This window comes from Poecilia mexicana, unplaced genomic scaffold, assembly GCF_051168715.1.
Source record: "Poecilia mexicana isolate PSO_F unplaced genomic scaffold, ASM5116871v1 scaffold_14, whole genome shotgun sequence".
In the NCBI taxonomy this organism is placed as follows: domain Eukaryota; kingdom Metazoa; phylum Chordata; class Actinopteri; order Cyprinodontiformes; family Poeciliidae; genus Poecilia; species Poecilia mexicana.
Genome location: NW_028263383.1, coordinates 7,091,669 through 7,114,155, shown reverse-complemented (window position 1 = coordinate 7,114,155; position 22,487 = coordinate 7,091,669). Strand labels below are relative to the sequence as shown.

Below are 22,487 nucleotides of genomic sequence, written 5' to 3'. Positions count from 1 at the left end.
AACTTTAATTAATCCAAATCATACGACTTGGGAGGAAAGTTGAGTTTTACTTCACTAATGGAATCTTGTGGGGTTGAAAAAGGTGTAGGTAGATTACAAAGCAGAAGAGTAGAAAAAGAAGATGCTTTGGGGCTGAGGAGAAGCTCTGATGGAAGCAAAATGTGATTCCAGATTGTGGAGAAAGAGAGAATAAGCAGTTTGGAGTGTTACAATAATGACAACTGGTCTAAAAACATCACTGATGACAGTCTGCAAGCTTGAGATTGTTCCTGCTGGTCTTTTTTTTACTAGATATGAGAATTAGTGCAACTGCAGCACCTGGGAGGAATCCAACAGTTATGTGAGGATAGTTCTGGTGTTTGGTCTGTAAACCAACACAAACTGGTCAAAGCTAAACACTCTGGGTTATGATTCCTCTTTGAAAGCATGGATCCCTGAAAGGTGAACCACACATCAGAGCCAGCAAGCACAATTCTTCCACTTTATTTCAAACACAAGCATACCTCAGGGATGTGAATGGAGCCAGATGCTCTTCTCAATAGCTACCTATAACTGAATACACACTTTGCCCACAAACTTTAGAACTAAGCTTGACAATGAGATTACAGTCATTGTGTTCATTTTTATTGAAGATGGAAATGCCTTCGAGCTGAAAGCAGAGCCTATGGTTTGTGACAACATCCTGGTCCTTAAGTACACCTCAAAAACAAAAGAGATAATCAACATCTTTTCCTAATGCACCGCAAGATAGTGGCGATTGGAGGGAATCTTAATTACCAGGGAGTAACTGCACAGCTGAAATCGGGCCACTAACGCCTCCCACCTGGTGAGGAAAGCACAACACTGGCTTTTCATTCCCAGGAAGCTGAAACAGACACAATCTTCAAAATGTTTGTAGAAAGCCATCCTGACATTTGGTGGGGAAAAAAAATAAACTGCACTGCTGCATCTAGTCAAGATGGCACAGTTGTTTGTTGGCTCCAACAGATAGATTGGGTCTATATCACCAAGATAGAAAAGAAAGGCAGACAGTGTCATCAAAGATTGTGAACATAATGGTCACCCTCTACTGCTGCCATATGGCAAATAGTTCAGAAGATTAAAAACAGTTGTGTCCAGATCCATTGAAATGGGCAAAAGGCAAAAGTCATGGATGACATTGTTATGAATGAATGGCAGAAAAACTCAGAAGGAGAAGAAAACAAAGCGGATCTGTCCAAAGCTGAAGTGAAGGTAAGAAAATGTAATCCACTGGGATAAAAATACACAATTGCCACATAAAACATTTCTAAAGGGTCTGCATTTCTTCCGGGCCCCATTTTAGCACCACTAAAGAGTTTACTGAAGGTATTGGATATAATAGAAAGATGAAGGACTGTAAATATGAAAAGGGTTGCCTGGTGTCAAAAAACTCACTTTCAGGGAAAAGATTTGGGCTTTTCATCAGGACAACAGCCTGAAAAACACAAAAGCTTTAAAGGTTTCTTGGGAAGGAGAAGATTACTTTCTTCAACTGGACATCACTGAGTCGTGGCTTCAATCTAATTGAAAACCCTCAGAAAGTGAAAATCTGCCACTGCAAGGACTGAGGGGTTTAAAAAGCATGCAGTACTCATAAAAAAGGTTTCAAAAGATAAATATTTAATCATTGTGCCAATACCTGTAAATAGAATATGTAATTTGTGTAAATGGCAATTTTTATTGTTAACTTGGGAGTCTATTGGAAGCCATTTTAAATTTGACGGTAAATGACTGAATGAGGACCAGTTGCTAGTACTATTTCCTTACATCAGAAAGGTCTTAAATAAATAAATAAATAAAAAGTTGACCTATCAAAAGTGATCCTTAACACCCACCATGTGAGCCTGTAAGGATTAGGCATAGAAAATTGAATAATAGGGTAAATATTTTCACCAGAACTGAAACACATTGGTGGATGAAGGTGATTTCAAGGTCTCTTTAGTTGGAATTCTCCTGGTTTTCACTCTATTTTATATCCGAAGTTTGAACTTTCTGTACATTAGAAAATACATCATGTTGATAAAATGGTCCGATGCCGTCGGTCAGGAACAATTTGCATCTTCTCAGGGACTGAAGAGCAATGTGAGACTGAGATAAAAGAGACAGAAGAAGACATACGAGTCTGCTGAGGAGACGTCACATTTGCGTTTCCTCGTCTCATCTCAACTGAGAACAGATATTGATTTTTGCTTTGACGGGAGAAAATAGCCACAGCAGGCCAGCGCATCCCTCATCTCAGCTGGAACAGATAGATGAGGATATGTCATACAATCTTTGGCAGAACAAAGATCCAATGTATCTTACCTGTCAGAGAGAGGATTACTCTCACCGTTTTCTTTAAACAAAGAAATCCCTTTAAAATATGAAAGAGATTTGGAGCAACATTTAAGAAACAAAATAGATATTTGGAAATGTTTTATTTCACATTTGAAACACCAATTTTAAAACAATGTTTTCTTCACTTGCTTTGCTTTTCACTGCTCTTATCTCATATTTTATAAAATATATAATCAAGACATCTGCAGGTTTTTTTTTTTTTTGTTTCAGAATAAAAGCGAACAGGTCAGGTTGTGGTCAGACAAAGCATCCCCATACCATGATGTAGTTGCAGTTACAAACTTTGTTTTATTTCAATAAAATTGATTGATTGACTGATTGAGCACCCTTCATGCTGGAAGCACAGGTGGAGGGGTTTTCTCTTCCTGAACTCAGTTCGAACAGTCCAAGGTTATACAGTAAATTAACCAGAGATCAGTTTTCTTTGAAAAGCCTGAGAAAAGAACTCCCTAAGAGAAACCTGAATGGGAGATGCTGTTTGTACGTAACTTGTGTATGATAAAAAAACAATGTAGTTTCATCTTTTCTTAATTTTCCTGGACTATTCAGGGGCTTCATTGACCATTTTCTTTGCTTAATTTCTTAACAAAATAATAATCAAAATGCATTTTGATTTGTTCTTGATTGATTCAACTCAGGTAAGATTTATTTATTTTCATAACAGTGTTTTGGAGTAAATATTGAATACTAAGTTAATCCAATGCCTCACATTTCAAGTAATTTGTTTTTAGATGCATCTAAACCCAAATTATTTCTAGAAAGACTGGTTTTGTCTACATTTTTTATTACATTACCCAGATATGTTCAGTGACTAATATTTATTATTTACTATTTCTTCACATGCTGGTACTTTGCATCCTAGTGAAATGTTTCACATATTTAAAGCACAGAATAGATAATAAAGGATACCTTATAACTTTACATCCAAATCTTGATATAAGCATAATGCCATCTTTATTTTACAACATTTCCTTGTCAACAAGACAGTCTGCAATTGTTACAATTATCTTGAACGAACATTGCCATACAAAACTTAAATATGGATATGGAAACTAAATTAAAAAGAACAAACCAAATGTTTAAAAAGAATCTATGATTTAAGCATGTTATGATTGGTTAGTAAACAAGGATGAGCAAAAACAAGTGCTCATCCTTGTTGGCTGTATTTTCCATCAAATACAGCCATCAGGAAAGTATTAGAAGTGATGGTTGGCTGAAAATTCAAGAAGTAGCTTTCTGACCCAAAGATTGCAAATTGGAATCCTTAATCCACAGCTGCTCCACTGGAGCTGCTCAGCAGCAGCAGCAGCAGCATGAGAGAACAGTTTATGCATGTAGTTCCTGTCATGTAACACTTTTTAATTATTGTAACTCTACTAAACATATGCCAGAGATAAAAAAAAATAAATAAAGCAAAACAAAAAAAAACATGTTCCAGTCATAGGTTTGAAATTGGGAAAATATTTCATAGCTTTACGTCATTTCCAGTCCGTAGAGACCAATGTTTCAGGGCCAATTTGATGAAATACTTTAAATGGGGATTAAATATAAGGTGGTTGGTTCAAATTTTTGGCCAACATTTATTATAATTTTTGCAGAATTGCGGTTGATCGTTCTTAAAGAGAAATACTGCCATCTGGTGGAACATATGGAACTTGCAGGCACTCACAAAAATCTACCGATTTCCGCAGACATTTCTCTTATACTTTTAAACAGATGTTAGTTTTTGTCTTTCTTCATTGTATCTTTCTGGGAAATTTTCGTTTTCCCGTGACACTGCATTTACTAATATGAAACGGATACATTGATAGATAGTTAATGATGAAATTCTTAATTGTTCAATGTAAAACTATCTGTAATTTTCTTTGATAAATATGAGCTGTACTCTGATAACAGCACCAACTCATTTGCCAGAGATGGCAGCAGGGAAGAACAATCACGGTGCTCTAGATTTCCGATGTAGTAAACATAGTTGCATTTCAGCGAGTTATTAAATACTCTTTTAAAGTTATTAAGAATCGAATGCATAGTGGCCTATTTCAATGGACTAAACCTACATTTATACTACACCTAATTAGTTTATAGTTATATCCTCCATGGTTTAGGATTTATATGTCCATGTGTTCTACATCTACCTTCTTTGTTTTAATGGAACTGATGTCTTTAAAACAAAAAAGGTGCATCGCACAAATTTGTTTTTGTTTCTGCAGCAAACAGATGAATTCGCTGACTCTGTGACGTAAGCAGTCTGAACTTGCACTCTGGCACCTCATTGGACAGAACTCGCACACACAAAAAACAAAAACATCTGATTGCTGAATCCTGTCCCACCGGAGATATATTGCACAGCAAAAAACAATCTTCTCCAGCTCGTCGCGGCGTGGCTAGAGGTCGCAGATTGTCTTAATTGTTTCCAAAAAAAGTGTTGACTAAGAGTGCTTTGGCGCGGTTTGTTATTTAGAAGAGTGCATTCTCCTTTCCGCTGGGAATCTGCTCGATGTTGGTTATGGTGAGTTCGGCTTGACTAGTTAATGAAAACCAACCGATACTGATGTGTTTTTATTGTCATACAAAGAAGTTTTGCACTCCACATTTTACTGCACTCCTGTCTGCTTGTTTTAATTTATCTGTGATTGATTTAAAGTTTGATAAATTCTTGTAACCATGGCAATGTGTATCTGTCCCTATCATTTTAGAATGACAAACCGTGTTTAACATGTTTGTATCTCTAGACCAGAACCCCCCCCCACTCTGAATCACGTTTTCTGTTTTGATGGTGTGTAATGTGTAAAGTTAAATTAATGCAACTCACTACCAAAATAAAGCAAGAAGCTGGAGAACTTTTAACATTACTTGTAAAGAGTAAAGTAAAACATTGCAGACACTATTGCGTTTCAGAGCTTTTTTTTTTTTTTTGCTCGTGTAGCAGAGTTGATTATAACTTCGTAGTGTGCTGTTTATCTGCTAATGTCAGAAATATTATCTGTCATCAGGTTGCATCATATTTTTGATTCTTGAATAAAATAAATGTTTCTTTTTTCCATTTATGAAATCATAATTTCTTGACATTTTTGTATATAATACCGTTTGGCAGTGCACTCCAGAACTTGAACTGTACTCATCTTTTTTTGTTAGTCTTTTTTTTTTTCCTTGAGTCAATGGATTCCATGCTGTAATAGAAAGTCACGATGCCTCAGCCTGGAAGACTATATCCTCTTAAGAAGGATGGGCACTGCATAGGTCCATCAACAACCATGAGCCTAATAATACTATGAATAATTATTAAATGCATCTGGGAAGACACCGAGTAATTAAATACATTTTCTGTAAACGTAAAAACATGTTCTTCATATTTCACAACATTATATTTAGTAAGAGAAAAATAGCATTTTCAGTAAAGAAATCTATTTTATATTCTACTCCTTTCTGCCAAAAGTAAAAAAAAACAAAACGTTATTTTTGCTTTCTTTTAATCTGTTTCAAAGATGAATTTCAGTAAAAACACCCATCGTGGCAGTCCCACTCACAAGGAAAACATTCCATCTTCAACCAAAGCAGAATCCTTTCAGTACCCGAGGACCATACAGCGCACAGTTCTCGGATCCTTGTCAGAAAATGAGCAGCGTGGACGATCCCTAAGCCAGGTAGGCAACAGTAGCATCCGTACGCTTTGCAACCAGAGACCTTCCATGTTCCAGACGACTGATTTCCTCCACAGGGAAGCCAGTTTTCCAAGCACAGTTCTGTTTCAGACAGCTCGCAGCTCAACTTTCTCGGCTGCCCATCCAGCTCCAGCTACGATGTGTACGTCGAGGAGGCTTGTGAAGTCGTTCTCGCCGCTTCGGGTCAGGAAGTCATTTCAGATGATTATGACCTCGAGGTTGATGCCAATCCCCTGCAGAATGAACATGTCAGGCTCCTGATGGAGTTTAGTTCAAGTAAGTTTGGCCTCCAAAATGGAAAAATAAAAATTTTTCAATGCATTGGGAAGGTTTTTATGCCTGTTGAACTTTCTCCACAATTTTTCTCACAGTACAACCACAAATAGTAACATATTTAATTGTTTATATTGTTCTATTGTTCTATTGTTTTGACAAATAACGGTGAGAAAAGTTGTATTGCACTGCTTTAAATCTTAAAAATCTTGAGTGTTTTGCAAAGGTTGATCTGTAAAAAGCTCATATTAAAGAATGTAGTGGGTGCATGTGCATAGCTGAAAGAGAAATAGCTTAAAGACTACTTGCCACTGTAACTGCAATGAAATGCATTTCTGCAAGGTCTTGACTACAATGGGATGAATACAAATGCACACCACAGAATTCAGATTTTTATTCATCATATTCTTTCCCCTCAACGCTCTAAGTATGCACTACACTGTGTTGGTCTGTCACTTAAAATTTCCAACGAAATACATTGCAGCTTTTGACTGTAATGCGAGAAAATATGACAAACTCGAATTCTTTTATAAAGTACTTAAAATGGTACTTCTATTTTTTTCAATAATTACTCTTCACCAGGTTCATGTCATGATGCCTCCATGCTGTCCGAACCAGAAGAATCCCTGATATCTAGAGAGACTTTCTGTTTTGATTATGCAGAAGATATTTACAAGAACTTAAGGGAGAGTGAAGTGAGTTTTTTTTTTTTTTTTAACAAACTATTTCTTTCTTGTTAATGATAATTTTTGTGCTATTTAGTCATGCTGGTTACTAATTCCAGAAGCAGTTCAGGCCAAAGCCAAGCTACTTGGAGAGACATCCGGAGATCACCAATGGTATGCGGGTCATTCTGGTGGACTGGCTGGTGGAGGTTGTCCAGGAATACAAGCTCGGTTCTGAAACTCTGCACCTTGCTGTAAACTACCTGGACCGTTTTCTGTCTTACACAACATTTATCAAGAGGAACAAGCTGCAATTGGTGGGAACAGCTGCATTACTGATTGCCGCGTAAGCAAGTCATTCCTGCCCGTTCCGGTAACTCCACACATGGCAGTTGTTGGTTGTAATTCTGATGCCATTTGTTTTGTAGAAAATATGAAGAGATCTTTCCTCCCGAACTGAATGAGTTTGTGTACATCACAGACTGCACCTACGCTAAGAAACAGCTACTGCGGATGGAGAGCGTTCTGCTAAAGGTGCTGGACTTCAAGATGGCCGCACCCACCACCAATCAGTTCCTTCGCCTGTTCATGTTCATCCACTCTGTCTGTTCAACAACAGAGAACCTTGCTATGGTGAGTTCAGTTAATCTCATCTCCTTTTGTAGCAAAAACGTGGCAAGAATGGCTTTCCACAGAGCCGAGACGAGATTTCTGTGAGGACTCTGGCGAGTCATTCTGTCACGTTATGTTCTTTAGACCATTCTAAGTCAAAAAGTTAGATTTTACTTTTGTCTGACCAGGTGTAGCACTAAAAACTGAACTTCTAGTTTCTTTCTTTCAGCAGAGGCTCTATTCTTTCCATTCTTTCATTTACACAAGATTAATGGAGTCTACGACTAACAGTTGTGGATCTCTTCAGCTCCTAGAGAATTATTGTTGGCCGCTTGGCTGTTAATACTCTCTTTGCCAGGCCTATCCATGTAGGTGGACATCCATATGTTGGTAAATTTGCAAATGCTTCATATTTCCACATGGATGTTAAAAAGCATTTGTCCTTTTCCTTCTACTTTAAAGTGATGATGTACTTTGTGTTGATCTTTCACGTAAAAGGAAAGAATGAAAACTTCAAGACATATGAAAACCTTTGCAAGGCACTGTGTATTTTCATCTTCTCCTTTTCTTCTAGTACATAGCAGAGTTAAGTCTACTAGAAACGGATCCCTTCCTTCAATACACCCCATCCATACTGGCAGCTGGAACCTACTGCTTAGCTACCTACACTATACATAAATCTTACTGGGTGAGTTGGTCCAGATGATGACGTTTTTCTGCATAATAATTACTTGGTTCTGGGTTTTTTTTTTCTTTTTTTTGTAAAATGATACCAATATTTCCTTTTTTTTTTTTTTTTTTTTAATAGCCTGATTCTTTAATTACCTTTACTGGGTACACGATGGAGGAAATCATGCCCTGCCTGACTTCTCTCCACAAGCTGTATATCAGTGCAGAGACTCGGCCACAACAAGCTGTCAGGGACAAATACAAAACATCAAAGTAAGGAGAGACAGAAAGTCCCAACTGGAATTTATGAAACTAGATTTGCCATCTTAGTTCTTCATGAATCAAGGACATTTTTAAAAATACATTATTTTAAATGTATATTCTTTGTCTTTGTCTCCTTCATAGGTATTGTCGTGTTTCAGGGATCTCCCCCCCCACTGTTCTGCCTCTCCCCTGACTCCACTACTTCATCTTCCTGATCCTCCCAGCAGAGCATAGTTTCAGCTCACTGAAAACAAAGCACAGCCATTCATTTTTTACCACACACATGTGGACTCCTTTACTTTTTCTTAATCAAATAGTTATTTATACACAATTAAAGGAGTTCAGTTAATGTTTGAAACTCCTTGAGGGCGAACATGGATTTACTTTCAGTATTATACACATTATTTTTATTTGAACTGTTATATGCTATGCCTCTTTTCAAAATCTAGCTATCAGGTCATGCATTTTACGGCAGTTAAAACAACTAAGCATTTTGCAGTCTGATTCCTTTTGTTTTCACTTCACTTGTAGACATTTTAGAGTGTGTGATAGTGCATTATAGGCTCCAACACCTATCACATCCTAAATTATGATGAGGTGAGAACGGAAATTTCAATCCTTATAATAAGACATGTTTCTGACACCATGTAATTCAATCATCTTGGGAATTAATAGAAGTTTTAGTTCTTCACACAATAACGTCAAAAGTTACTGAACTGGTTTGATGTATTACCAGCAACATCATCAGGTAATGTCTAAATAAAGGTAGTTATGTTGTCTTATTCTGTTTGTCACTGTTTTATAGTCAAATATGTTGTAAAGCGGTTTCATTGTGAATTACACTTTGGCAACTTGCTTGATGTTCTTCAACTCCTGTTGAGCTGTTTACAGAACTGAATGGTATTTCAAGATATTGTAAAGTTTATTGTTTTTTCATTATTGTTTTTATAAATAAGAAGTCAAAGTCTGTTTAACTATTTGATTTTTTGTTTGTTGTTTTGATTACTTGGGAATTTTTTTTTTCAGCCCATAGTGAAACATATAATCCTTTATTAAAAGACTGTTCTGTCACACAAATACTCGTATTGTTTTAGTAAAAAAAAAAACAATAAAAATTGATATCCAACAAAAATACTTGCACTTCAAAATGTGATTATGCAAACATGGTGTATAAAAATGTACAATAAAAATGATGTTAATCCAATTACGTTTCTCATAAATATTTATTACTCAGCTCAGACATTGGACGTGTACCATTTGTCACCTGGTGTGTAAATATAGTTGCTGTAATTTCCCCTACCCCCACCCACACCTCGCCCCTCTTTTCTACGAAATGACAAGTAAAAATGCGTGTTGCATGGTTGGTTCATATTCATAATGTGGGTGGTTCATAATGTGGTACTGTATAATCATTCTGACAGGTTATTTCTGAACTTTTCCCACCCCGCCCGTTTAAACTCCTCCCATTCCGCTTGATTCCACTTTCCTTCCAGCTCATTCCACGGCTGACTGCTAAGGAGCGCACCCAGATTTCTCTGTACATTTGTAAGATTTATTTATTTATTTGTTTTAAAGTTTGACGAAAAGTATTTTCTCCCTGCGGATGGTGTTTGTCAGTAGCTGGCGTCCACAGGTGGATTGACAAATCTTTTAATTTTGTGTGAGAACCGAAAATTGCTGAGAAACTGAAGTACGGAGCTGACTTAACTTTTGCTGTGGGTTCCTGTTGGCATGGAGATCTGTCAGTAGACTCGGATCTGCTCCAGCGTTGCTGTCATTCTGGAAAAACCTGCTTTGTTTGGCAGCACTCAAACCTAACCTTTCAGCTGCCAATAATAAACGCCTGACTAGCTTTCTTCTCGCTAGTTGCTGTGATATTGCAGTGAGACAGCTGGAGTTACGTCCTTTTGGATAGATAGTCTTGTCAACAGGTAAGCTGGAATTCTTAATTTCCTCTCCTTTCATTCTTACAGTAAAACTAAAGAAAGCTGTAGTTTAACGATAAATCAATGTGTACACTTCAAAAATACAAAATCTTGCCAAGTATTTTTGTCTGGTTTCTAGTACAGATATTTTAGTACACTTGAAATAAGACAAACGCACAATTTCTTTTCAAAAATAAATAGGAGCTTGTTTTAAGTCAACAATTCCTTAATATTGATTCCGCTGGAAGATTATTTAACTTATGACATGACATTTTTCTGATGTTATCAGTGAAATCTGCCAGTGGAGATAGTACTTTTATTTTCTAAAAATATTAAGGAATTATTTACTTAAAACAAGCTCTTCTTTCTTACAGAACGATGTTGCATTAGAAACTAAACAAAAAGTACTTAAGACTTTATGTTTATGAATTAGTGTATAATTTCAAATTAGAATAAATCTAATTGGAAATTGAATCTATTATTATTAAGGATATGGCCTCAAAACTTAGTTGGGGTTCTTTTTATTTGAATTACTGCATCAAGTAATTCAAACAAGTTTATTTTGATCTGATAAGATTATTTTAAATCACTGAACATAAGTGCTGGTTCTGGAGTGATGAATAGAATCCAACATGTACCTGGCTTGTAACCCATGTAGTGGATACACCTATATGGTGGTTTTTTAGACATTGACTCCAGCTGTAGTTCCAGTCATGTGAATCTTAACCCAAACTCCTGAATGAGGTTTGTTTCATAGTCATCTCAAAGCTGCTTGAACACAGTTTCCCTTCCACTCTTCTTTCCATTGTTGTACTTGGATGCAGAACTTTGTAAACAGCCAAGTTTTTTTTTAGCAATGATTTTTAGTGGCTTACCCTCTTGAGCAGGGTGTCAATAACCATAGTCTTAACCATGAGGCTTTAGGCTTTAACATAACATTCTGTTTTTAAAATTTATTTTTTGTTGGTTTTCTGTCATATTTAATTTTTTTAAGACACTGAATCATTTAAATTACCAGTAGTAAGCACTTAACATATGCCTCTTCATTATATCCATAAAATATAAGTTTTACTTTTTGATATTCTATTATATTAAGATCCTCATATGTCTGTAAGTTCTGTGATACAATTTAATTGCATCCTAAAATTGCAGGTATTTTCTGTTAAGGGTTACGTATCGTCTTAGTTTCTGTTTCCCCTCTGCCTTCCAGCATGGCTGAGCCTGCTGAACTGCTGGTCATTAAGGATCAGTATGAGCTGGCCCAACAATCCATGAACCATGGATCAGCGGCTCAGGAAGCTGACAACAAATCAGAAGCTCTGGTGTATTACAAGAAGAGTCGTCTGCATCTTCGTCAAGGACTGGAGGTTCCTACTGGAGGGGAAAGGCATCAAGGAGAGGTCTGGGACAAGGCTAGGCAGCTTCAGCAGAAGATGAAGGAAATGTTAGGGACTATCGACACCCGCCTGTCTGATCTGGAAAAGTCCACACCAAGGGACAAACACTTACTGTCCAAATTTTCTACTCCTCTTTACCCAGACTTGGTAATTAACAGTCAGCCCACCAATAGTTCTGTCCTCCATCTGTACCCCACCATACCAGATACAACCCACAGCACAACACCAGCCCCCATCAGTTCTATTTTCCCTGCTGCCCCAAACACACACACACTCCCTGCAGCTGATCTGGAAACTGTGGCCATGGATAGCTCAACAGACCTGCCTCCAGCATACACTCCAAAGCCAATGGCTGGGCACCGCAGCCTGGCTTACGATCCTGCTGGAGGCGGCCTCTGGTCAAGGGAACCACCAGATGGGAAGGAGCTGCTCTCCATCCCCTCCGGGGTACAGCTGTTCTTTGTCGAACCAAACGGTCAGGTCAGCTCTCTGTCCTCTCCAGGCTACCTCCGTGTCATCACAACGGATAATCAGCAAAGTGATCGCAGTGCTGGAAAACCCTCTGGATTTTTACATGTAAGTAAAGAGAGGCATTCACTAGAGCCTGGCTTTGTTTGGAAGAAGGTTTGGGTGTGTGTGTCTTCAAGGTAAATGGGTGTGACGTCACGCATAACCACTTCTTCATTTTTAGAAGTTTTCCCAGTATGAGTCATTATATTGTTGCGCAGCTGGAAAACCAACTGCAAAGTAACGTTTGTCTCACAGATGACAGGGAGGATGTTTAAAAGCATCTTAAAATTTATTTTTGGATTAATTTGAATTTAACCCTCCATAATGTATCGACATTTGTTGACAAGTGTTGACAGGACCAACATCTGTGTTATATCTCTTCAATTCTAAGTTTGCATTGTTTTCTTTTTATGAACACCAAATTTTGATCAGATTGTTCAAATGTTGTTTAGGAGTAGAATTAAAACCAGTTAGCTTTTGCATTGTAAATCTCCATGATGTCCATTTCTATTTAATGGTATATCTGTTTTTAAATCTCCCTTTCAATTAATTTCCTTCAATAAAGTAAATATCTGTTCTGGCATCGCTACAAAGCATGCGTTGTGTCTTGCTTTGTATTTCACTGCAACCCATGACCTTGCTTCCCACCAAACCAGGCTGGTCCTGTATTCTGACTCTGCTTTGTTTCCCAGTAAGACAATGGTCCCATTAACAGATGACTCTGCGCTTCTGTTGTTTTGCTGGTCAGGCTCCTGCATCCTCACAGGGGTCATTCTGACAGATTTGCACACCAGTGGCAGGATACAACAACAAGTTTGGATAGTTTGCTTCATGGAAAATGACACAATTTGGGGGTGTTGGAAAAAAAAAAATCAACTGACCTAACTTAGGGACTGTCTCAGTGATATTTAAAAACAAAAAACAAAAACTTTGATAGCTTGCAGGAGTAGACGAAATGTGGGAAATGAAATATGAAAAAGATCTCAACGGAAGTCCTGCATTTCCTGCTTTAGAGTTAGTATAACAGATATTTCAAAACGTGATTGACAGACCTAGGTCCATAGTTACACGGTTTGAAAACAAAATATATGAACCCTAATGAAGATATAAAAATATATTTTAAACTTTAAATCATAATATGGATAAACTCTACAATCACTTAATAGGAGTTATTATTGTTTTATAAACTACTTGTGAAAAGTGTGTTTAAAGAGGATTAAGTTAAAATGCATAGAGTTTTGATTGTCCTGTTTTGTTCTGTCCTTGTGGTTTTTAGGTGTGTGATCGCCTGTATCCCCTGTCAGCAGACACCCCGGTGCTGCTGGCCAACTCTGGCATCTACATGTTCCCCGACTGCTTGGCAGAGTTACCCGGCTCCTATGTGGGTTTAGTGCTGTCGTCTGAACTGCCTGCTGCGGACTGTGAGATGTTTCAGGATGTTCTATCACAGCTTGCTGATCTCAGGATCCAGGTAAGTCCCAACTAATTTGTGTTGACTAAAAACGAACCTTGAATTAATACGAGTTAATTTCCCTTTGGGATCAGTAAAATATTTTGTAAGTATTTTCAGTCTTCTTTTTGCAGATTGAGTAGTTCAGCTTCCCAAAATTATGATATTTTAAAGGTGAAGAAAGTTGTTGTTTGTATTTTTATATAAACAACCTGATAAAGCCAGTGACATGTTTTAGGTTATACAGGTATCTTAAAGAAACAATATCATCTTAAAGCTCACCATTAAGAATGAAACTTTGCCTTGTCTAACAGGGAACAGAAGGAGCTGAAGGAGAGGTCATGAACTTGACTGATAAAATTCCCCTGTGTCCTCCGCATGAGCAAACAGATCAAATGGTACCAGAGGGGGAAAAGGTAACACTTCTACTTCCTGGATGGAGTGAGAAGATGGCTCAAGGAATTTTGTCTGGTGGGTTTTGCAAAAAGACTCTCAGAATGAAAACTCAAAGAACATCAGCACAGAGTTACACACCAGTTGATTACATAGTGGATTACCACATAATCCTCCACCAGTGGGTGCTGTTTACAGTGACATCGGTCTAGTCTATACTTAACAGTATTTAGTGTTGGAAAAACAAAATGGTTTGCTTGATGTTTTGAAACTACAATAAATAAAATGATGTCTTTATCTTTATAGGAGCTACGAAATTGAGTCAGTCATTTGCAAAAGGAGCAGAGGCCACTGGGAATATCATTCAGAAAGGAGCAGCCAAGATCCGGGACCGCATCACACCAGAGGAGACCCCATCTGAGGTCAGTCCACAGGTCACCAAAGGTCTGAATGCTACCAAACAAGCCACCGGGGGCGCTGTTCGAGTCAGTAAATTCTTAGGTAAGAGCAACCAGACTGATGTTACCGATGAGGTAAAATGTATTATTCTGTCCTGATCTATGAGTATCAGTACGTTTGTACCTAAATCTATTTATTTGGTATCACTTTGTGCATTTACAGTGAATGGCATAAGTACAATTGCAGGACATGTGGCAGAAAAGGTGACACCTCATGTGAAGAAGCACGGTGCTAAGCTGGTCCCAGAGTCTCTGAAAAAAAGTCAGGATGGCCAGGCTTCCAACTTCGATGGAGCCAAGTTTGTAGCAGCCAGCAGCATACAAGGTATTTACTAAGTTTTAGAAGACGATCTTAAGGATACACACACCCATTCAATAAATTAGAATATCCCATTTAAAAAATGGGAAAAGCCCATTTATTCCAGGAAATTTATCACTAACTGAAACGTATTATGAATTACACACAGATGGAAGTTTGAAAGCATTTATTTCTGTTAATTGAATGACTGAAAATGATGATTTTCCACTTGTGGTTAATGAAAACATGACATTTAAAATTGGAAAATTATATCATATAATTAAAAAACATGTGGGCCTTAATGAAAGGATTATATAATACCTGATTAAAGGTGGTTATTTTCAAAAGATACATTTAATCCAACAAATGGTCCTCATCTGAACGCATATTCTAATTTAATGAATATGAGTGTACAGAGGGTGGTAAATGTGGACCCATAGGATGGTTTGATATGGCTGGTGTACATTTTTAAAATTTCTTTTCAAATTAGGTTTAAGCACAGTTTGGGAAAGTCTAGAGACTGGAGCAAAACACGTCTGCAAAAGTGTTGCAACTGAAACTGTCACAACAGTAAAGTACAAGTGAGTTGACCTCTTGACTCGATACTTCTTGTCTTTATATCTTCCTTTTTTCTATTTGATTTTCTATTTAAACTGGGGATGTCTTAGTCAAGATACGTTTGCTATATATGATATAATCTGTCCGTGTCATGAATAGAAAACTGACAACACAATTCTCAGATTCTTCATACAATCAATGGCTCGTACATTTGTAAAAACTAGCATTGAAAAATAGAAAACATTACCACCTCATTCACCAGCCACCTTTCAGGCACTGCATTGACAGCGTGTCAGATATTGTGTTTTTTCATTACTTTTCTACCATTCTCCTTTTCCTTCTGGTTTTCTTGTGGACTGACCCTTTTTCACTGTTGTTTCTTTTCAGATTTAGGGGTTTAGAGAATCTTTTAAACATGTCTGGGAAGATGTGACTTCATTGGGAAGTAAATGTCAAATTAACAACTGATCTTAGTCGTGTTGTGCTTCTACTAACCCAGCCAATAACCTTACACAACCTGGTGTAGCACAAACTAAATTGGTATTTTTCAAACTAATTTGTTCACTTAAACTTAAAGTATGCTTTTCAGAGGTCTTTTTTTTGCATTAGGCTTGCATTTTATATCCACTTTATGCTGATAGATGCAAGCTGTTCTTCAATTCAAATAGTTATGAACATAAGAACAGTTCTTATGTTTTATAATCATTATGCCTAAAAAACAGGGATCTACACTTGTTAAGACATTGTATACATGAACTGGACATAAAGATTTTTGAAGCTGCATACTTTGGTGAACGGATAAACCAAGCCTCTCTTCTAGACTGGTTGTTTTTACGTGTGTGTTGCTGTAACCTACATGCCAGATTAAGTGATGTCATGACATATAACATTTTTAACATGCAAAAATATGCTAGAGTTGGTGTGTTTTTCCTTAAAGTAATGTTTTGGTGCTCCTGCAACTCTGTTGTCATTTATTTTCTACACTCTTCTACTCTAACACCTCCAAATTATTTATGATGAAGGTACGGCAATGATGCGGGCCAAGCCACAGATACAGCTCTCCGCTCAGTGGGCAACATTGGTTTGACTGCACATAATATTGACAATCTGGGCCTCAAAGCCATCCTGAAGACTACTGGCAAGGTGACGGCCAAGGCCATGGTTAAAGAATCTGACGATGAGGTAAAGGAAACCGAAGAGAGTAAGATGCAAAATGACAAACATCTCACACAAGCTGAGAAGGGGGTGGAGATGAAAGAAGAGGCACCAGAAAAGACAAAGGATGTGAATAAGGAACAAGAGGGAAAGAAGAAAGAATAAATTTCTACTAGACCTAGTGCTTTGTTGTCATACAGTATAAATTAATGGTGTATTTAAATGAATATATTAAAGTATTATAATAAACTCGATTTTAAGTGTTGTTTGAGTTGGGTTATACATTTTTATTAAAAGGTGAGACTGTGGCTGAGTGGGTAGAGTATATCATGGGCTTGATTTCAGCTTCCTCCGGTCACATGTCGATGTACCCCCAGGCAAGGCACTTCACCTCAAGCTGCCTACCAATCTTTGTATTTGTGTATGAATGTTTGTGAATCTATAGTGGTTTGATTGGTCATGATCTTTAAAAGTGCTATTGAAGTCTGGCCCATTTTCTGTTTTGTCAAACTTTTTCTCTAAACAACTTTGGTTGATTCAGTGGTTAAATATTATTTCTAATCTATAGAGCTGTTATTAAACATATTTGCCAGATTTATTCTGTTTTTGTCGTAATTCCATGTTTGAGATCAAATCAATTCTTTAAGTCAAAGACAACCCAAGTTGAAATAGCATTGATAGAACCAAAAATAATCGGGCTTAAAGTAAAAAGAAATACATGTCCTAATTTACATAAATTCATGAGAATCTGGAAAACAAAGTCAAAAGCTATTTCTAAAATTTCATGTTACAGAGGGGAAACCCAGACAGCTGAAATATTTACCGAGAAATCGATCAGAGGCGCCGTGAAAATGGTCGGAACGGGCCTCTCTGGGTGCAGTACGCGCTCCCGACACAGGGGGAACACATGTTCACAAGGGAACAGTATTTTGCAGAAACCCGGAAATGTTGGTTTCCATGGATACCATGAGCTACAAACTTGCCTGCAGTACATTTTCGGAAAAATGGCTAAAGCGAACGACTACCGTAAGTACGACTTGGCACGGCTGCAAGTAGAAATCGAAGAAGAAAGAGAACTAAAGTGAGTGTCCTCCTCCTTGAGAAAATAAAGCTTTTCAGACGGAAAAAGTTAAGGCTTCAATCTTTGGTTGCAGAGAGATGCTCATAGGATCTGTGTGCGACCTGCGATGTACTGTGGCAGAACTGCAAGAAAGATTACGTAGTGTTGACGGGGAAGGTAAAAACGTTGTCTCAGTAAATTATTTGCGCATTGAGTAAAAATATTTCAAGCATTTATTTCCTGTCATTTTGATAATACTGTGAAAAGTAAAATATTTTGAAACTCATGCATGTCACACCCTAATCAGACAATTAATTCAAAACACCTGCAAAGGTTCCCTGAGCAGTAAACTGCACGTACATGACCCCAGTGAAGTTAGTGACACAAAAGATCGTTTCTAAAAAAGTTGGTTGCTCACAGATTGTGGTTTTCATAGATTAGTTGAGCAGAAGGAAAATGTGTGTTGTCCCAGTAACAGATAGTCTTGAAAGGATTCAAAATCCATTAAACAATTTGGGGGAGCTTCACAAAGAGTGCACTGAGGCAAGAGTAAATAAAGATCTATATTTGATGTGAAGATCCTTGTGTCAAATTACTCTGTCTCTGGTTCAAAGTCCTCTTTGTAGATGAATGTAAAGTTTGCATTTAATTTGAAAATTTGTGCCCCAGAGTCTTGTGGAAGAGTGGAGAGACAATTTCCATAGTTGGTGATGATTTGGTGCGCCATGCTATCAGGTTGTGTTGGTCCAATGGCTGATCACCTCTGGGGTGCTCAGGATTGATTCAATATATCAACTATTGAGCCCATAGAAACGAACATCCACTTATAAACTTGTAATTTCGGTTTAAAATTTTCCTCTTTTTAATTAACCCAGACTCAATGGTGTTTTCATTATCTATTATCAGAATCAATACACATGAACGCTTGAAATATAATGAATCTACTTTCTTAAAAGGAGGACAAACGTATTGAACTTTTTCCCAGTATTCTAATTTTTTCAGAGGTAACTATGTGGAAATGTAAGCTTTCTCTCGTGACTTGTCTGTTTTTGTTGGTTATCAGGTAATGAGTGGAAGACGAGGTTTGAGACACAAGTAGAACTCAATGGACAGCTGGAGAGACAGATTTCACACATTCAGCAGAGGCTGGAGAGCATCAAAGGAAACCCCGTCGGTGAGGCTTCAGTTTCTTTTAATATTACGACCCTGCCGGTATTTCACTGCATGTTCTGAAACTACTTTTCAAAGTAGAAACGTTAGTTGCATTACTTTTAAGGGAATTCATGATTAGAACAGACGTAGTAAAATCTTTCAACTGGATTATCCAGTTACACATATGCAACCATCTTCTTTAGCAATGACCATCGACCACCCTCTTTTTAGAAGATGGTCAAGCCTTTGTAACGTAAATGGTTCACTTTCTTAAATGAGTGACACAAATATTGAGATGTTCCTGCGTACCCTATATTCAAGTAAACCCGTTTATGTGTGTGCATGTGTAAGAAGTTAAGTTTTGCTATTATTTGCACACCTGGACTTACAAGTTTACATTGTGATCAAAACAAACTCACACTTGGCCTTTTTCCCCCAGATCGATTGGCTTTTATCCGATTATATGAAGACATGGGACTTGTGAGTTGACTTTTGTTTCGTTTATTGGCCTTTAATGTTTGCATAGATGTTATGTTTTTTTCTAAAACCTATGGTCATTCTGTCCACAGAGAGTATGCAAAGAACCACACACACCAGCAGAGAGCGCTAGAGACAGAGAATGAGTTTATACAAAACAGCAAGTGTTGTGATGTCAGCTTCTCTCCTTCCTCTAGTTGATACAGGCTGTAAAAACCAGAGTTTAATCACAGCTCTGTAATCATGGGATTAACAACCATGGGAGAGTAATGCAGTCTAATTACAATGCTTTAACACACACACATACACACCAATACATGTGACACTGAAAGGTTGCACAATAAAGCTTAACAAACCCTGGTGCCTGTGAGCCTAAAGGCCCAAACTAACAGATGCTCATTAGTTTGTCCAAGAAGTGACTACAAACAGTAGACATTAGCATAGACTGAACGACTGAGATGAATTTAGATTATCATTTCAAATTGTGACTGAATAATTTATGAGTCTCATCCATTTTTGAACTATTGTTGTCAATTTGCACATTGTTTGATCGTCCTGTATTCCACTGGGTAACTAGTCTTAGCCAGAATTACATAAGAATAATTTCAACTCTTCCTCACAGGAAATGCTTAAAGAACACCTAACAGTCCTGACTGAGGAGAAAACTGGCCTCCATAATCAGCTGAAGAACTGCCATCTTCAAATGGAACAGGAGGGAAAGGTCTGGGCCCCATTGTTCATGTAGACGACGAGGGGTTTTAAAAGATTTATAGGCATCAGAGTATCTGTTGGTTAATTTTGTCATTGTGTGTTAGAAAAGAAGCTTTAGGGTTTTTATTCCCCACAAAGTAGTGATTTCAGCTACAAAAAAATCCTAATTGGTAACAAATTTAGTTCTTTGTTTATTGTTCTACTAAAATAACAGGGAGGTATCAGTTAAATACAGGCTTAGCACTCAGCATTTGTGACCAGTAATCCCTAATCTGTTGCCCATTACCACTGACACATATTAAGGGTTGTACCCATGAATTGACTGCATGGTTTTCTATTTCTTTCACTTCTCAGGCATTCCATAAAACCAACGATGAAAGGCGGGCATACCTTACAGAAATAGCTATGGTGAGCATTTAAAAATAACACTTCCCTTCTCGGCTGTTTCTGCAAGGAAGGTCAGAAGTTTACATACAGTCACCATGTTTTATGTATTTACTGCCTGCAGTTGTCTTCTGTCCGTGAGCCGCAGAGACGGCAGTATGCCAACCAGCGACAGGGGGCAGCAGAGAGCAAACAGATCAGGTTTGTAACATCCCACATCTGATCAACAAAATCTTAATGTTTACTAGTGGGAGTTTTAAATTCAGGTAATTTTGTAACAGTGGATTATTTAATGGGGCGATATTATGTATTTTCCACGTACCTAGTACTATTTCATAACAAAATCAAGTAAGTATGTTACTATCAGTTGTACCATCAGTGGGCACCCTGTAGGAGATTGAAGGATTTCTAAAACATGTGTGAAAGAATCAAAGCAACTCTCCAGGTATGTTTTTGATGAGGGAATAAGATTATAACATATACATCTAAAAAAAAAGTTTGTTTTACATAATACCCGCCACCTTTAATACAAATAAATATGCATTAAAAAACAGTATCTTCTCTAAATTCAGTCTTAACTGATTTCAGTCAATCTTTACATGTTTTCCTAGTTTTACTTTAAAAAAATTTTAATTTACTTCACAGTCAAAATGTAGGGATCACAATTTAGATGAATAAATAATAAAGAGAGTAACATAATTTTGTTTTTTAATTATTTCCTGCAATTTTGCTTTTTAGGGATAATTTACCCCGGCAGGTGTTCATTCACATGACATTACTTTTTTATTTTTGTTTTGGACACACAGAGGAAAAGGCGTCTGTAGGAAAGCACAAGCTGGTTCTAACAAAGGAATGGAGGAGGTATTAACAGAACGTCTGAATGAAGGCGGAGGAGGAGGTGGTGATTCAACAACAGAGAGAGGAATGAAGAAGAAATCCCAAAGGGAAAGCAGGTTACCCACCCTGAAGCATCGGGGAAAACATAATCCTTAACCAAAATCTGTTCCCATGGATATTTGCAGGGTTCTTTTATTGGGGGTGGTTATTCTTGTACATTTCTGTCAGCTTTTTTGTTTAAGCTTTTATTTATTTTCTCGAAGTCTGATTATATAATGATTTAAATACTTATTCAAATGTACTTATATAAAGGTTTGAATAATCAGAAAGCAGACGTTTCTTGCACACACAGGCAGATATTTCACTCTTTTACCAAGACATTTGCAAAAGTCTTTCATCGTGACTTAAGAATGAGCTTATTCTGCTCCTTCAAAACTCAGTAACCTTGAGCACTAACTGCTTCCAGCCAGGTGACTAGTTGCCTGGTGTTTTGGAACTAAATGTTCCTGAAAACTTCAATGACAGAGTTTGCATCGTGGGACATTCACGTTAAGGACTATGACCATCTCTACTTTGGGTCACCTGCTCTGCCACTGAGTCATGAAGCACCCAAAACTTAACTTTTACTTTAATTTCTTCTAATTCATGCACCTGATACCCTGTTCACTAAACAACCTTTTCTGATGTAAAGTAAGGCTCTACCTATTAGTTTATGGTGATCCTGGTGCTGGAAGTTAATGGAATTAAGGATTCCTTCTTTTAATTCTCCGTTCTTTTTTCTCTCAACATTTCCCTTCAGTTAAGTGACGTAAAATAAATCCAAATTACATCTGGAAACCCTGCTTTTGAATTTTATAGACTTTTAATACAGTTAGACCTTCGTCAGCTAATAATACTTTGATCCTTCATTCTCAGGTCCCTTTGAAATGTTTAAGTAGTTCCATGTTTTTGTTGCTTTTACTTAATTCATTAAAATATTCTAATGCCATTTCAAATTACATCTTTTGTTTTTATTATTGTTTCAAAACTGACAATTCTGTTCAGTTTTTATAGAATTGTCAATATTCAAATTCTCAAAATAAACACATTTTAGACAAACATATTTCATTCCTCTTTAAAGTATTCCATAACATGACAATTTGCTTTGTCAGTGATTATTGATATATTAAGCACTTTGAACTGCCTTGTTGCTTAAATGTGCTAGACAAATAAACTTGAT

General features: G+C 37.2%; 3 protein-coding genes across 4 annotated transcripts; all 3 read left to right on the top strand.

Moving 5' to 3' along the window:
* The first annotated feature begins 879 nt into the window (after nt 1-879).
* Nucleotides 880-9,707, top strand: ccna1 (cyclin A1). Of its 2 annotated transcripts, none has more exons than XM_014994464.2 (9): nt 880-1,233; nt 5,844-6,002; nt 6,077-6,296; nt 6,876-6,988; nt 7,078-7,304; nt 7,387-7,591; nt 8,145-8,258; nt 8,379-8,512; nt 8,645-9,707. In XM_014994464.2, exons 1-9 carry the CDS (start codon nt 1,150-1,152, stop codon nt 8,694-8,696), a joined length of 1,308 nt encoding a protein of 435 aa, XP_014849950.2. In that variant the 5' UTR covers nt 880-1,149; the 3' UTR covers nt 8,697-9,707. The 2 variants fall into 2 exon arrangements, with proteins under 2 accessions (XP_014849950.2, XP_014849951.2); XM_014994465.2 differs by lacking the exon at nt 880-1,233 and adding an exon at nt 4,664-4,867.
* A 281-nt stretch (nt 9,708-9,988) lies between these two features.
* On the top strand, nt 9,989-17,241 carry sparta (spartin a). Its single transcript, XM_014994466.2, has 8 exons — nt 9,989-10,434; nt 11,639-12,401; nt 13,612-13,806; nt 14,100-14,256; nt 14,485-14,679; nt 14,800-14,961; nt 15,425-15,515; nt 16,515-17,241. The coding sequence occupies exons 2-8, from the start codon at nt 11,640-11,642 to the stop codon at nt 16,810-16,812; spliced, it is 1,860 nt and encodes a 619-aa protein (XP_014849952.1). The 5' UTR covers nt 9,989-10,434; nt 11,639; the 3' UTR covers nt 16,813-17,241.
* Nucleotides 17,242-17,516: 275 nt separating this feature from the next.
* ccdc169 (coiled-coil domain containing 169) lies at nt 17,517-22,264 on the top strand. The gene is made up of 8 exons (XM_014994480.2): nt 17,517-17,728; nt 17,802-17,884; nt 18,771-18,881; nt 19,299-19,339; nt 19,959-20,057; nt 20,402-20,455; nt 20,556-20,632; nt 21,238-22,264. Exons 1-8 carry the CDS (start codon nt 17,652-17,654, stop codon nt 21,422-21,424), a joined length of 729 nt encoding a protein of 242 aa, XP_014849966.2. The 5' UTR covers nt 17,517-17,651; the 3' UTR covers nt 21,425-22,264.
* Nucleotides 22,265-22,487: the final 223 nt, after the last annotated feature.